At 38.6% G+C, this 12,451-nt stretch overlaps 1 protein-coding gene across 5 annotated transcripts in view; it reads right to left on the reverse strand.

Annotated features, from left to right (window-relative positions):
* The window catches only part of DNAH7 (dynein axonemal heavy chain 7), a 224,646-nt gene that overhangs the window by 120,057 nt on the left and 92,138 nt on the right, over nt 1–12,451 (reverse strand). For all 5 annotated transcript variants that reach the window (XM_057503726.1, XM_036927893.2, XM_036927891.2 and 2 more), the window contains 2 exons: nt 12,048–12,224; nt 1,312–1,443 (listed from right to left, as the gene is read on the reverse strand). In XM_057503726.1, coding sequence (XP_057359709.1) covers nt 1,312–1,443; nt 12,048–12,224 — 309 coding nt within the window. The remainder of the gene's footprint in view (nt 1–1,311; nt 1,444–12,047; nt 12,225–12,451) is intronic.

Raw genomic sequence — 12,451 nt, forward strand, 5'->3', positions numbered from 1 at the left:
ATAACTTTAGTCTATCTTTGAAGCTTAAATCAAAATCAGCAAGATTAATATCTTTAAAGGATATGCATAATGGTAGGTTATCTCAGTATTTTATAATAATTGTTTCTCTCTGGCAACTATTTAAAATGTCTTATTTTTCTGTCAAATTGCATGTCTTACAAATTCTTATTATCAGAGATGATAATACAGTGCAAAGTGTAAATTCTAGCCATAGTGACACTTAGAATGACTAGTTTGGTAAATCATGTGCTATTTTAGGTATGTGGCAGGACCTTGATATTAAAAAGAACATTGAGATAACTTTTGATTAAAGTATAAAGGCACATTTTAATAAGAATAGTTAGCCCACAACATGCTCTTTTTTAAATTTAAATTTTGATTACAGTGTTTTCTTACAAAGTTGAAAAAAATTCATATTCTTTTATTTACCTGTTGTACTAATTATCTCAGCATTGATTGAATACCTAGAATTGCCGTCATGCAAGCTTTCTTCTGACTGGACTCAGGCAAAGGAAACAGTGCAGATGCTGAGACCCACATCTGACTGAGAAAACCTGTTTGCTCATGCTAAAATCACATCTCCTTTTCAATGCAAAAACTAAAACACATTCTTGATTATGCTCATGAAAGTTGTGGACTCTCTGACATTGTTCACTTAGGTGGATTACTCTGACACTACTTCTCTCTGGCAACCATTTAAAATTAAATTAAAAATTATTTCATAAAATTTAAGCAATAAGAGTAATATATTGACTACCATTAGCAATTGGAAAAGTTACCATTAGCAGTATATAATATTTTATTGAGTATTCAAGTTGTTGATAATTTTCTTATTTAGAAAATATGTTTACAGATGATATATTTTCTTGTTTTCCTCAATCCAAATATAAATTTAAACACACACACGTATTTTAAACATTTATATCTCATGAAAAAGGAAAGAAAGTCAAGGAAAAAACAATGAATTACTAAGAGTTTGAGTTTGAATGAAGGTGAATCTCACAGTCAAATGGTCATTGACATTTTGGGGACTGATCATTCCTGAGGCCAGTCATATGACACAAGATTTCAGTAGCAGATCTAAGGCAATCATAAGCTCCACCCAAACCTCATGAGGCAAGGGAACTGCTAATCCAGGAACTTCCCTATCAGCATTGGTGTTTGGGGCCTGACTTAGTCTTCACTGTTCAGTTACCCACTCATCATTCACCCTCCAATTTCAGGCGAGGAGTGAGGTACGTTAACTAGAAAGCCCTGGGGAAAGCAGTAGATGTCTTTCTGTTGTAAAATGCAAAGAGCGGTTGACTTTACCTCAAGTAAAGAGTAAGTTTCTCGATCATTTCTGTCTTTTACTTTGACTTCATCAGCAAAGTTATCCATAAAACAGTCTATTAGATTCATTAAAGATCGTACCAAGTTTGTATCTGAAGTAGGAGATAACTCCTGAAAAATCAGGGGAAAAAGTCCATAAAAATTAATTTGAATTAGGTACTAATTAAAACAGCATCAGTTAATATTTATTGAACCTATTTAGTTCTAACAGTCATAGTATCTTTTAAAGGGCACTATGACTATAGTTCTAGTTTCACAGGCAGGAAAACAGAGGCACAATTAAATCCCTGGTCTCGAGTGTGGCACCGGCGGAGGTCATGCCCAGGTAGTGTGCACTCTTCAGCCACTTTTGTACTGACTCCCAAATTCAAAAAACCTAGTTACACATTCAGTTAATTTAATCAAAGACATAGGTTCTGTTATACCAATTTTTAAACCAAAACACTAAAAAAATCTTCTGAAGAATTTGCTTCTCTAAAGTGTGTAAAAAATTTGACAACATCTTTAGAAGTTAGGACAATACACATAGTAAACCAATTCCTGTGAAAAGCTCCTAGAACCACACAGCATATAGCAAGTTGTCAATAAACTTTCTTCTTCTCTCCAAGCTCTCCTCCAACCTTTGAAGTCATATTATTTCATTGTTAACATGTAAAAATTAACTCTCTGAAATGGATTCTCTGAAGGTCAGAAGCAGCTAACTTCATATTCAGCCACTGTCCCAGGAGAAGCAGGCAGAAATGACAGCTGAGTTTCTGACTAAGAATGGGAGGAGGTGTTACTGATGCAAAATTAAATATTTGTAGTAACACAAATTTTTATTAGTACAAATAAGTCAGATTTTTATTACTACACACTTAATAACCAGCTTTCATAATTTTCTCAGCAGAGGACAAAGGTGCAGAGTACAGTTTAGAAAGCTTGCTTTAAAAGTGCTTTTTCCCCCTGTTTTGCTACCAAGAAGGTAAGTTTGTTAAATGGAAAATTCATTTATATTTAATGCTTGCATTCTCTAACAATGCCAGGGTGGGGAGTAAACCCTGTAGCTATTTTATTATAACCCTCAAAATTGATACATGAACTGTTTTTTTTTTTTTTTTTTTTTAATAATTATTTTTTATTGAAGGGTAGTTGACACACAGTATTACATTACATGAGTTTCAACTGTACAACACAGTGGTAGAACATTTATATACATAATTCTAGGTTCCAGCTATCACCCTACCAAGCTGTTACAATATCTTGACTATATTCCTTATGCTATACATTACATCCCGGTTACTAATTTATTTTACCATTGGAAGTCTGTCCTTTTTTTTTTTTTTTTTTTTTGTGAGGGCATCTCTCATATTTATTGATCAAATGGTTGTTAACGACAATAAAATTCTGTATAGGGGAGTCAATGCTCAATGCACAATCATTAATCCACCCCAAGCCTAATTTTTGTCAGTCTCCAATCTTCTGAGGCATAACAAACAAGTTTTTACATGTAGAACAAATTCTTACATAATGAATAAGTTACATAGTGAACAGTACAAGGGCAGTCATCACAGAAACTTTCGGTTTTGCTCATGCATTATGAACTCTAAACAGTCAGTTCAAATATGAATACTCATTTGGTTTTTATACTTGATTTATATGTGGATACCACATTTCTCTCTTTATTATTATTATTTTTAATAAAATGCTGAAGTGGTAGGTAGATACAAGATAAAGGTAGAAAACATAGTTTAGTGTTGTAAGAGAGCACATGTAGATGATCAGGTGTGTGCCTGTAGACTATGTGTTAATCCAAGCTAGACCAGGGCAATAAAACATACACGTATGCAGAAGATTTCTCTCAGAACGGGGGGGTGAGGTTCTAAGCCTCACCTCTGTTGATCCCCAATTTCTCACCTGATGGCCCCCCTGCGACTGTGCCTGTCTTAGGTTGTTCCTCCCTTGAGGAATCTTACCCGTCTCTGGCTAACCAGTCATCTTCCGGGGCCATACAGGGAAATGTGAAGTTGGTAAGTGAGAGAGAAGCCTTATTGTTTGAAAAAGTTAGCTTTTTACTTCTTTGCATATTTATGCCCTGTGGCTTCTATGCCCAGCATTTGTCTTGAGGTATCTTTACCACTTGGAAGAATTATGATACTCGGTAAATTTGATATGAGGCACGAATTCTATTTAAGGGTTGTAATTAGGAAGGAAGAAGAAAAGCTATAGAAGTAGCAGGCGGAAGAAAACATGGGAAGATTGATTATTTCTTTGATATATCTTCTTGTAGAGTAACTTCAGCATGTACAGGTTTTAAGCTACTACTTAGATTGCACACACACATTAACATAATAGGAGTATAGTTACATAACCAAAGCATATCTGTAATTACCAGCCATCTGCAGTGAAACCAAGAAAACCAGTTAGGCACCTTAGGCATTTGTGAAAACTTATCTATGATATGGTGGATATTGTCCAACTGAACTTGAACAGTCTGAGAGAAATCAGACAAATTAAAACAACCCATTCCTGGGGACTGTTCACATGCCATATGTTCTTTTAACAGTAAATAGTTTGTAGTTGTAAGACTTTGGAGCGCTACAATTTGCACTTCTCCAAATTCTTGGTTGAGTTCCAACAGTATAGATCCAGTCAAATTTGTTGTTTTACTGTATGCACAGGCCAGCTTAGATATCTCCTTCCTCATTCCCATGGCAAGTCCAGGAACTGGTGGGATGAGTGCATCTACAGCTGTTGCAGTGCGTGGATCTTTGTTGGGGTTTTTTGATGATCATCTTCTGGCATGAGTCTTCCAGAGAGTGCTGATGTTGGAAGTTCTTTTTCATATCGTATCTTAGTTCATTTTCGGGGTAGCCCAATTAGGCTTTGATCCTCTGTATAAACACAAACAGACCCTTTGCCTACACTTTTATATGCCCTTTATACCCTTGTGTAGAACTCGTTGGAGGTTACCACACAGAAACTGCCCTTTTTTTTTTTTTCTATCACTAATCTACACTTACATGACGAATATTATGTTTACTAGGCTCTCCCCTATAAACCCCTTTACAGTCACTGTCCATCAGCATAGCAAAATGTTGTAGAATCACTACTTGCCTTCTCTGTGTTGTACAGCCCTCCCTTTTCTCCTACCCCCCCATGCATGTTAATCTTAATACCCCCCTACTTCTCCCCCCCTTATCCCTACCTACCCACCCATCCTCCCCAGTCCCTTTCCCTTTGGTACCTGTTAGTCCATTCTTGAGTTCTGTGATTCTGCTGCTGTTTTGTTCCTTCAGTTTTTCCTTTGTTCTTATATTCCACAGATAAGTGAAATCATTTGGTATTTCTCTTTCTCCGCTTGGCTTATTTCACTGAGCATAATACCCTCCAGCTCCATCCATGTTGCTGCAAATGGTTGGATTTGCCCTTTTCTTATGGCTGACTAGTATTCCATTGTGTATATGTACCACATCTTCTTTATCCATTCATCTATTGATGGACATTTAGGTTGCTTCCAATTCTTGGCTATTGTAAATAGTGCTGCAATAAACATAGGGGTGCATCTGTCTTTCTCAAACTTGATTGCTGCGTTCTTAGGGTAAATTCCTAGGAGTGGAATTCCTGGGTCAAATGGTAAGTCTGTTTTGAGCATTTTGATGTACCTCCATACTGCTTTCCACAATGGTTGAACTAACTTACATTCCCACCAGCAGTGTAGGAGGGTTCCCCTTTCTCCACAGCCTCGCCAACATTTGTTGTTGGTTGTCTTTTGGATGGCAGCCATCCTTACTGGTGTGAGGTGATACCTCATTGTAGTTTTAATTTGCATTTCTCTGATAATTAGCGATGTGGAGCATCTTTTCATGTGTCTGTTGGCCATCTGTATTTCTTTTTTGGAGAACTGTCTGTTCAGTTCCTCTGCCCATTTTTTAATTGCGTTATTTGTTTTTTGTTTGTTGAGGCGTGAGAGCTCCTTATATATTCTAGACGTCAAGCCTTTATCGAATGTGTCATTTTCAAATATATTCTCCCATACTGTAGGGATCCTTCTTGTTCTATTGATGGTGTCTTTTGCTGTACAGAAGCTTTTCAGCTTAATATAGTCCCACTTACTCATTTTTGCTGTTGTTTTCCTTGCCCGGGGAGATATGTTCAAGAAGAGGTCACTCATGTTTATGTCTAAGAGGTTTGTGCCTATGTTTTCTTCCAAGAGTTTAATGGTTTCATGGCTTACATTCAGGTCTTTGATCCATTTTGAGTTTACTTTTGTATATGGGGTTAGACAATGGTCCAGTTTCATTCTCCTACATGTAGCTGTCCAGTTTTGCCAGCACCACCTGTTGAAGAGACTGTCATTTTGCCATTGTATGTCCATGGCTCCTTTATCAAATATTAATTGACCATATATGTCTGGGTTAATGTCTGGATTCTCTAGTCTGTTCCATTGGTCTGTGGCTCTGCTCTTGTGCCAGTACCAAATTGTCTTGATTACTATGGCTTTATAGTAGAGCTTGAAGTGGGGGAGTGAGATCCCCCCTACTTTATTCTTCTTTCTCAGGATTGCTTTGGCTATTCGGGGTCTTTGGTGTTTCCATATGAATTTTTGAATTATTTGTTCCAGTTCATTGAAGAATGTTGCTGGTAGTTTCATAGGGATTGCATCAAATCTGTATATTGCTTTGGGCAGGATGGCCATTTTAACGATATTAATTCTTCCTAGGCACGAGCATGGGATGAGTTTCCAACTGTTAGTGTCCCCTTTAATTTCTCTTAAGAGTGACTTGTAGTTTTCAGAGTATAAGTCTTTCACTTCTTTGGTTAGGTTTATTCCTAGGTATTTTATTTTTTTGGATGCAATTGTGAATGGAGTTGTTTTCCTGATTTCTCTTTCTGTTGGTTCATTGTTAGTATATAGGAAAGCCACAGATTTCTGTGTGTTGATTTTGTATCCTGCAACTTTGCTGTATTCCGATATCAGTTCTAGTAGTTTTGGGGTGGAGTCTTTAGGGTTTTTTATGTACAGTATCATGTCATCTGCAAATAGTGACAGTTTAACTTCTTCTTTACCAATCTGGATTCCTTGTATTTCTTTATTTTGTCTGATTGCCGTAGCTAGGACCTCCAGTACTATGTTAAATAACAGTGGAGAGAGTGGGCATCCCTGTCTAGTTCCCGATCTCAGCGGAAATGCTTTCAGCTTCTCGCTGTTCAATATAATGTTGGCTGTGGGTTTATCATAGATGGCCTTTATTATGTTGAGGTACTTGCCCTCTATTCCCATTTTGCTGAGAGTTTTTAACATGAATGGATGTTGAACTTTGTCAAATGCTTTTTCAGCATCTATGGAGATGATCATGTGGTTTTTGTCTTTCTTTTTGTTGATGTGGTGGATGATGTTGATGGACTTTCGAATGTTGTACCATCCTTGCATCCCTGGGATGAATCCCACTTGGTCATGGTGTATGATCCTTTTGATGTATTTTTGAATTCGGTTTGCTAATATTTTGTTGAGTATTTTTGCATCTACGTTCATCAGGGATATTGGTCTGTAGTTTTCTTTTTTGGTGGGGTCTTTGCCTGGTTTTGGTATTAGGGTGATGTTAGCTTCATAGAATGAGTTTGGGAGTATCCCCTCCTCCTCTATTTTTTGGAAAACTTTAAGGAGAATGGGTATTATGTCTTCCCTGTATGTCTGATAAAATTCCGAGGTAAATCCATCTGGCCCGGGGGTTTTGTTCTTTGGTAGTTTTTTGATTACCTCTTCAATTTCGTTGCTGGTAATTGGTCTGTTTAGATTTTCTGCTTCTTCCTGGGTCAATCTTGGAAGGTTATAGTTTTCTAGGAAGTTGTCCATTTCTCCTAGGTTTCCCAGCTTGTTAGCATATAGGTTTTCATAGTATTCTCCAATAATTCTTTGCATTTCCGTGGGGTCCGTCGTGATTTTTCCTTTCTCGTTTCTGATACTGTTGATTTGTGTTGACTCTCTTTTCTTCTTAATAAGTCTGGCTAGAGGCTTATCTATTTTGTTTATTTTCTCGAAGAACCAGCTCTTGGTTTCATTGATTTTTGCTATTGTTTTATTCTTCTCAATTTTATTTATTTCTTCTCTGATCTTTATTATGTCCCTCCTTCTGCTGACCTTAGGCCTCATCTGTTCTTCTTTTTCCAATTTCGATAATTGTGACATTAGACCATTCATTTAGGATTGCTCTTCCTTTTTTAAATATGCTTGGATTGCTATATACTTTCCTCTTAAGACTGCTTTTGCTGTGTCCCACAGAAGTTTGGGGCTTAGTGTTGTTGTTGTCATTTGTTTCCATATATTGCTGGATCTCCATTTTGATTTGGTCATTGATCCATTGATTATTTAGGAGCGTGTTGTTAAGCCTCCATGTGTTTGTGAGCCTCTTTGCTTTCTTTGTACAGTTAATTTCTAGTTTTATGCCTTTGTGGTCTGAAAAGTTGGTTGGTAGGATTTCAATTTTTTGGAATTTTCTGAGGCTCTTTTTGTGGCCTAGTATGTGGTCTATTCTGGAGAATGTTCCATGTGCACTTGAGAAGAATGTATATCCCGCTGCTTTTGGATGTAGAGTTCTATAGATGTCTATTAGGTCCATCTGCTCTACTGTGTTGTTCAGTGCTTCCGTGTCCTTACTTATTTTCTGCCCAGTGGATCTATCCTTTGGGGTGAGTGGTGTGTTGAAGTCTCCTAGAATGAATGCATTGTAGTCTATATCCCCCTTTAGCTCTGTTAGTATTTGTTTCACATATGCTGGTCCTCCTGTGTTGGGTGCATATATATTTAGAATGGTTATATCCTCTTGTTTGACTGAGCCCTTTATCATTATGTAGTTTCCTTCTTTATCTCTTGTTACTTTCTTTGTTTTGAAGTCTATTTTGTCTGATATTAGTACTGCAACCCCTGCTTTCTTCTCACTGTTGTTTGCTTGAAATATGTTTTCCCATCCCTTGACTTTTAGTCTGTACATGTCTTTGGGTTTGAGGTGAGTTTCTTGTAAGCAGCATATAGATGGGTCTTGCTTTTTTATCCATTCTGTTACTCTGTGTCTTTTGATTGGTGCATTCAACCCATTAACATTTAGGGTGACTATTGAAAGATATGTACTTATTGCCATTGCAGGCTTTAAATTCGTGGTTACCAAAGGTTCAAGGTTAGCCTCTTTAGTATCTTACTGCCTAACTTAGCTCGCTTATTGAGCTGTTATATACACTGTCTGGAGATTCTTTTCTTCTCTCCCTTCTTGTTCCTCCTCCTTGATTCTTCATATGTTGGGTGTTTTGTGCTGTGCTCCTTCTAGGAGTGCTCCCATCTAGAGCAGTCCATGTAAGATGTTCTGTAGAGGTGGTTTGTGGAAAGCAAATTCCCTCAGCTTTTGTTTGTCTGGGAATTGTTTAATCCCACCGTCATATTTGAATGAGAGTCGTGCTGGATACAGTATCCTTGGTTCAAGGCCCTTCTGTTTCATTGTATTAAATATATCATGCCATTCTCTTCTGGCCTGTAGGGTTTCTGTTGAGAAATCTGACGTTAGCCTGATGGGTTTCCCTTTATAGGTGACCTTTTTCTCTCTAGCTGCCTTTAACACTCTTTCCTTGTCCTTGATCTTTGCCATTTTAATTATTATGTGTCTTGGTGTTGCCCTTCTTGGATCCTTTCTGTTGGGGGTTCTGTGTATTTCCGTGGTCTGTTTGATTACTTCCTCCCCCAGTGTGGGGAAGTTTTCAGCAATTATTTTTTCTAAGGTACTTTCCATCTCTTTTCCTCTCTCTTCTTCTTCTGGGACCCCTATAATACGGATATTGTTCCTTTTAGATTGGTCACACAGTTCTCTTAATATTGTTTCATTCCTGGAGATCCTTTTGTCTCTCTCTATGTCAGCTTCTATGCGTTCCTGTTCTCTGATTTCAATTCCATCAATGGCCTCTTGCATTCTATCCATTCTGCTTATAAACCCTTCCAGAGTTTGTTTCATTTCTGCGATCTCCTTTCTGGCATCTGTGATCTCTTTCCGGACTTCATCCCATTTTTCTTGCGTATTTCTCTGCATCTCTGTCAGCATGTTTATGATTCTTATTTTGAATTCTTTGTCAGGAAGACTGGTTAGGTCTGTCTCCTTCTCTGGTGTTGTCTCTGTGATCTTTGTCTGCCTGTAGCTTTGCCTTTTCATGGTGATAGGAATAGTCTGCAGAACTGGGACGAGTGACGGCTGGAAGGACTTCCTTTCTTGTTGGTTTGTGGCCCTCCTCTCCTGGGAGAACAGCGGCCTCTAGTGGCTTGTGCTGCGCAGCTGCGCGCAGACAGGGTTTCTGCTTCCTGCCCTGCTGCTATGGAGTTAATCTCCGCTGTTGCTGTGGGCGTGGCCTGGCTCGGGCAGCTACTCCAAAGTGGTGGAGTCGCGTTGGAGCAGGAGCGGCTGGGAGGCTATTTATCTCCGTAAGGGGCCTCCCTGCTCCCTGCAGCCCAGGGGTTAGGGTGCCCAGAGATCCCGGATTCCCTACCTCTGGATTAAGTGACCCACCCTGCCCCTTTAAGACTTCCAAAAAGCACCCGCCAAAACAAAACAACGACCACAAAAAAAAACAAGAAAAAAAATTTTTTTAATTAAAAAAAAAAAAATTTTTAATTAAAAAAAAAAAGGTGGTCGTTCGTTTTTCTTTATTCTCCGGTGCCAGCCTCAGGCCTCTGCTCACCGGTCTTTCTGCCCTGTTTCCCTAGTATTGGGGTCCCTGTCCCTTTAAGACTTCCAAAATGCGCTCGCCAAAACAAAACAGCAAAAAAGCAAAAAAAAAAAAATGGTCATGCGCTTTTCTTATGTCCTCTGTCGCCCAGCCTCCAGTGCCTGCTCACTGTTCTTGCTGCCCTGTTTCCCTAGTATTGGGGTCCCTGTCCCTTTAAGACTTCCAAAAAGCACTCGCCAAAACAAAGCAGCAAAAAAGCAAAAAAAAAAAAAAAAAAATGGTCGCGCGCTTTTCTTATGTCCTCTGTCGCCCAGCCTCCAGTGCCTGCTCACTGTTCTTGCTGCCCTGTTTTCCCAGTATCGAGGGCCCTGCACTCTGGCCCGGATGGCTGGGGCTGGGTGTTCGGCAGCCCTGGGCTCCGTCTCCCTCCCGCTCTGCCTGCTCTTCTCCCGCCGGGAGCTGGGGGGAGGGGCGCTCGGCTCCCGCGGGGCCGGGGCTTGTATCTTACCCCCTTCACGAGGCGCTGGGTTCTCTCAGGTGTGGATGTTGTCTGGATATTGTCCTGTGTCCTCTGGTCTTTATTCTGGGAAGGGTTGTCTTTGTTATATTTTCATAGATATATGTTGTTTTGGGAGGAGATTTCCGCTGCTCTACTCACGCCGCCATCTTCCGCCCCTCCTCCACATGAACTGTTTTTAAAACGTATCTTCAATAAATTTCAGGGGTTGTTTCGTTTTGTTTACAGTGAAGCTTCTTGAAAGAGCAGTCTATACCCACTGTTGTGCTGGATGTCCCACATGCCTCAAATAACTGCCCTCGGGTGGCCTTGCTTCTCTCCTGAGAGTGCTTGGGCCAGCGTTCCCCCATGATCTTTAATCACCACGTCCAACAGACATGAGCCAAACTTCCTTTTGGTAGTCTCTGAAAATGCTAACTACTTGTTTCTCAAAATGCTTTCCTCTCTTACTTCTCTCTTCTTGAAATTGTAGCTGCATCTGGGATTCTATCCTTGCTCTCTTTTTCTCTCTGGATTTTCCATTGAAATAATGTCCACTGGCATGATTTGAAATTCCACTTTCCAGATACGTACCTTGAGCCAAACTTCTGCCTCCAGCTTTTTGGTTATATTTCTAAGAGCAGTAGAAATACCAGTCCTGTGTCCCTATATTTGTTCCAGAGCCAAAGTCATTCTAAATGTCCTTTGGTTGACATCCCCCAAAGTAGAAATTAAGCATACATTTCCTATAAATTTCCAGCAGGAGTGTGTTTAAGAGCCTCGTGGGAACTCCATCAACTCTCAAGAGGCAGGAAATTTCCACTCATACTCTCCCTTTTCTCCCTTCTACCTTTCCTCCTATTTCTACCCCCAGGGTGTACTGAAAGGAAGAAAAGTGGATTTGCCTACTTTAGGATCTCTGTCAATCCCACTATCAAGGACTGACCTACCTCCCTGAATTCCAATTTTATTTAGCCATCAACAGTACTGCCAACAGAATTAGATGCACTCATGCTAAAAATAATGGATCACTCATTCAGTATGCCTAAAGCAGTAAGATGTGTCCCTCCATTATTACTCACCGTCCGTTCTTCAGCTGTCATAAATGAGCTCACTCTTAAAAATTGACCTTTTCCTGATTATAATATATATTTATCCTAGAAACTTTGGAAAATAAAGGAAATTTTAAAAAAGGAAACCAGTTAAAATATAATAGTCCATCAGAAATGAGAGAGAATATTTTAGGATATTTTCACCCAAATATGGTTAAGTGGACCTTTGAGATTTACTTTTTAAAGGGAACAGATTAATATCCATACATTTTCTCAAACTCTAAGATGCTTCATTTAAAATATGTTTTGGAGGGTAAGTATGCAAACTAAAATCTTTTTACTTTAATCAGAAAACTGATTTTTAGTCAAACAGGTAAGAAATTTTAATAGCTGGCAATTAACAATAAAACAAATTAAATTTAACATACTTGGTTAATTTGGATTTTCCATTAATTTAAAATTTTTAAAATCCACATTCCCCTTACCTTTGTATGCTTTCTAATAAATTCGACAGAAACAGGAACCATTCTGTCAAATAAGCCTATTATGAATTCCTTCTGAACAGTACTGATCCCAGCAGGTAAAAGATTTACCCAAGACAACATCAGTGGTCTCCAGCCTAACATGTGAGGCTCCATGTAAATCATACCACATCTGGAAACCTGGAAAAACAATAATTGTTTACCATTAAGGTCATGCTTATAAAAGAAATATGACATAGTACATTTATTTATGACCTTTAGAAAACTCTTGAAAAAAAGTTTAATTTTATATAATTTAATGATCTAAATCATTCTACCAGTATTTTTCATTTAAAGTCAAAGTTACTAAGTGATAAAAGCATTTGTAAAACTTCAAATTTTAAGCAGATGTCAAAAATTGAGAACTT

Source organism: Manis pentadactyla, chromosome 6 (genome assembly GCF_030020395.1).
Source record: "Manis pentadactyla isolate mManPen7 chromosome 6, mManPen7.hap1, whole genome shotgun sequence".
Lineage (NCBI taxonomy): Eukaryota > Metazoa > Chordata > Mammalia > Pholidota > Manidae > Manis > Manis pentadactyla.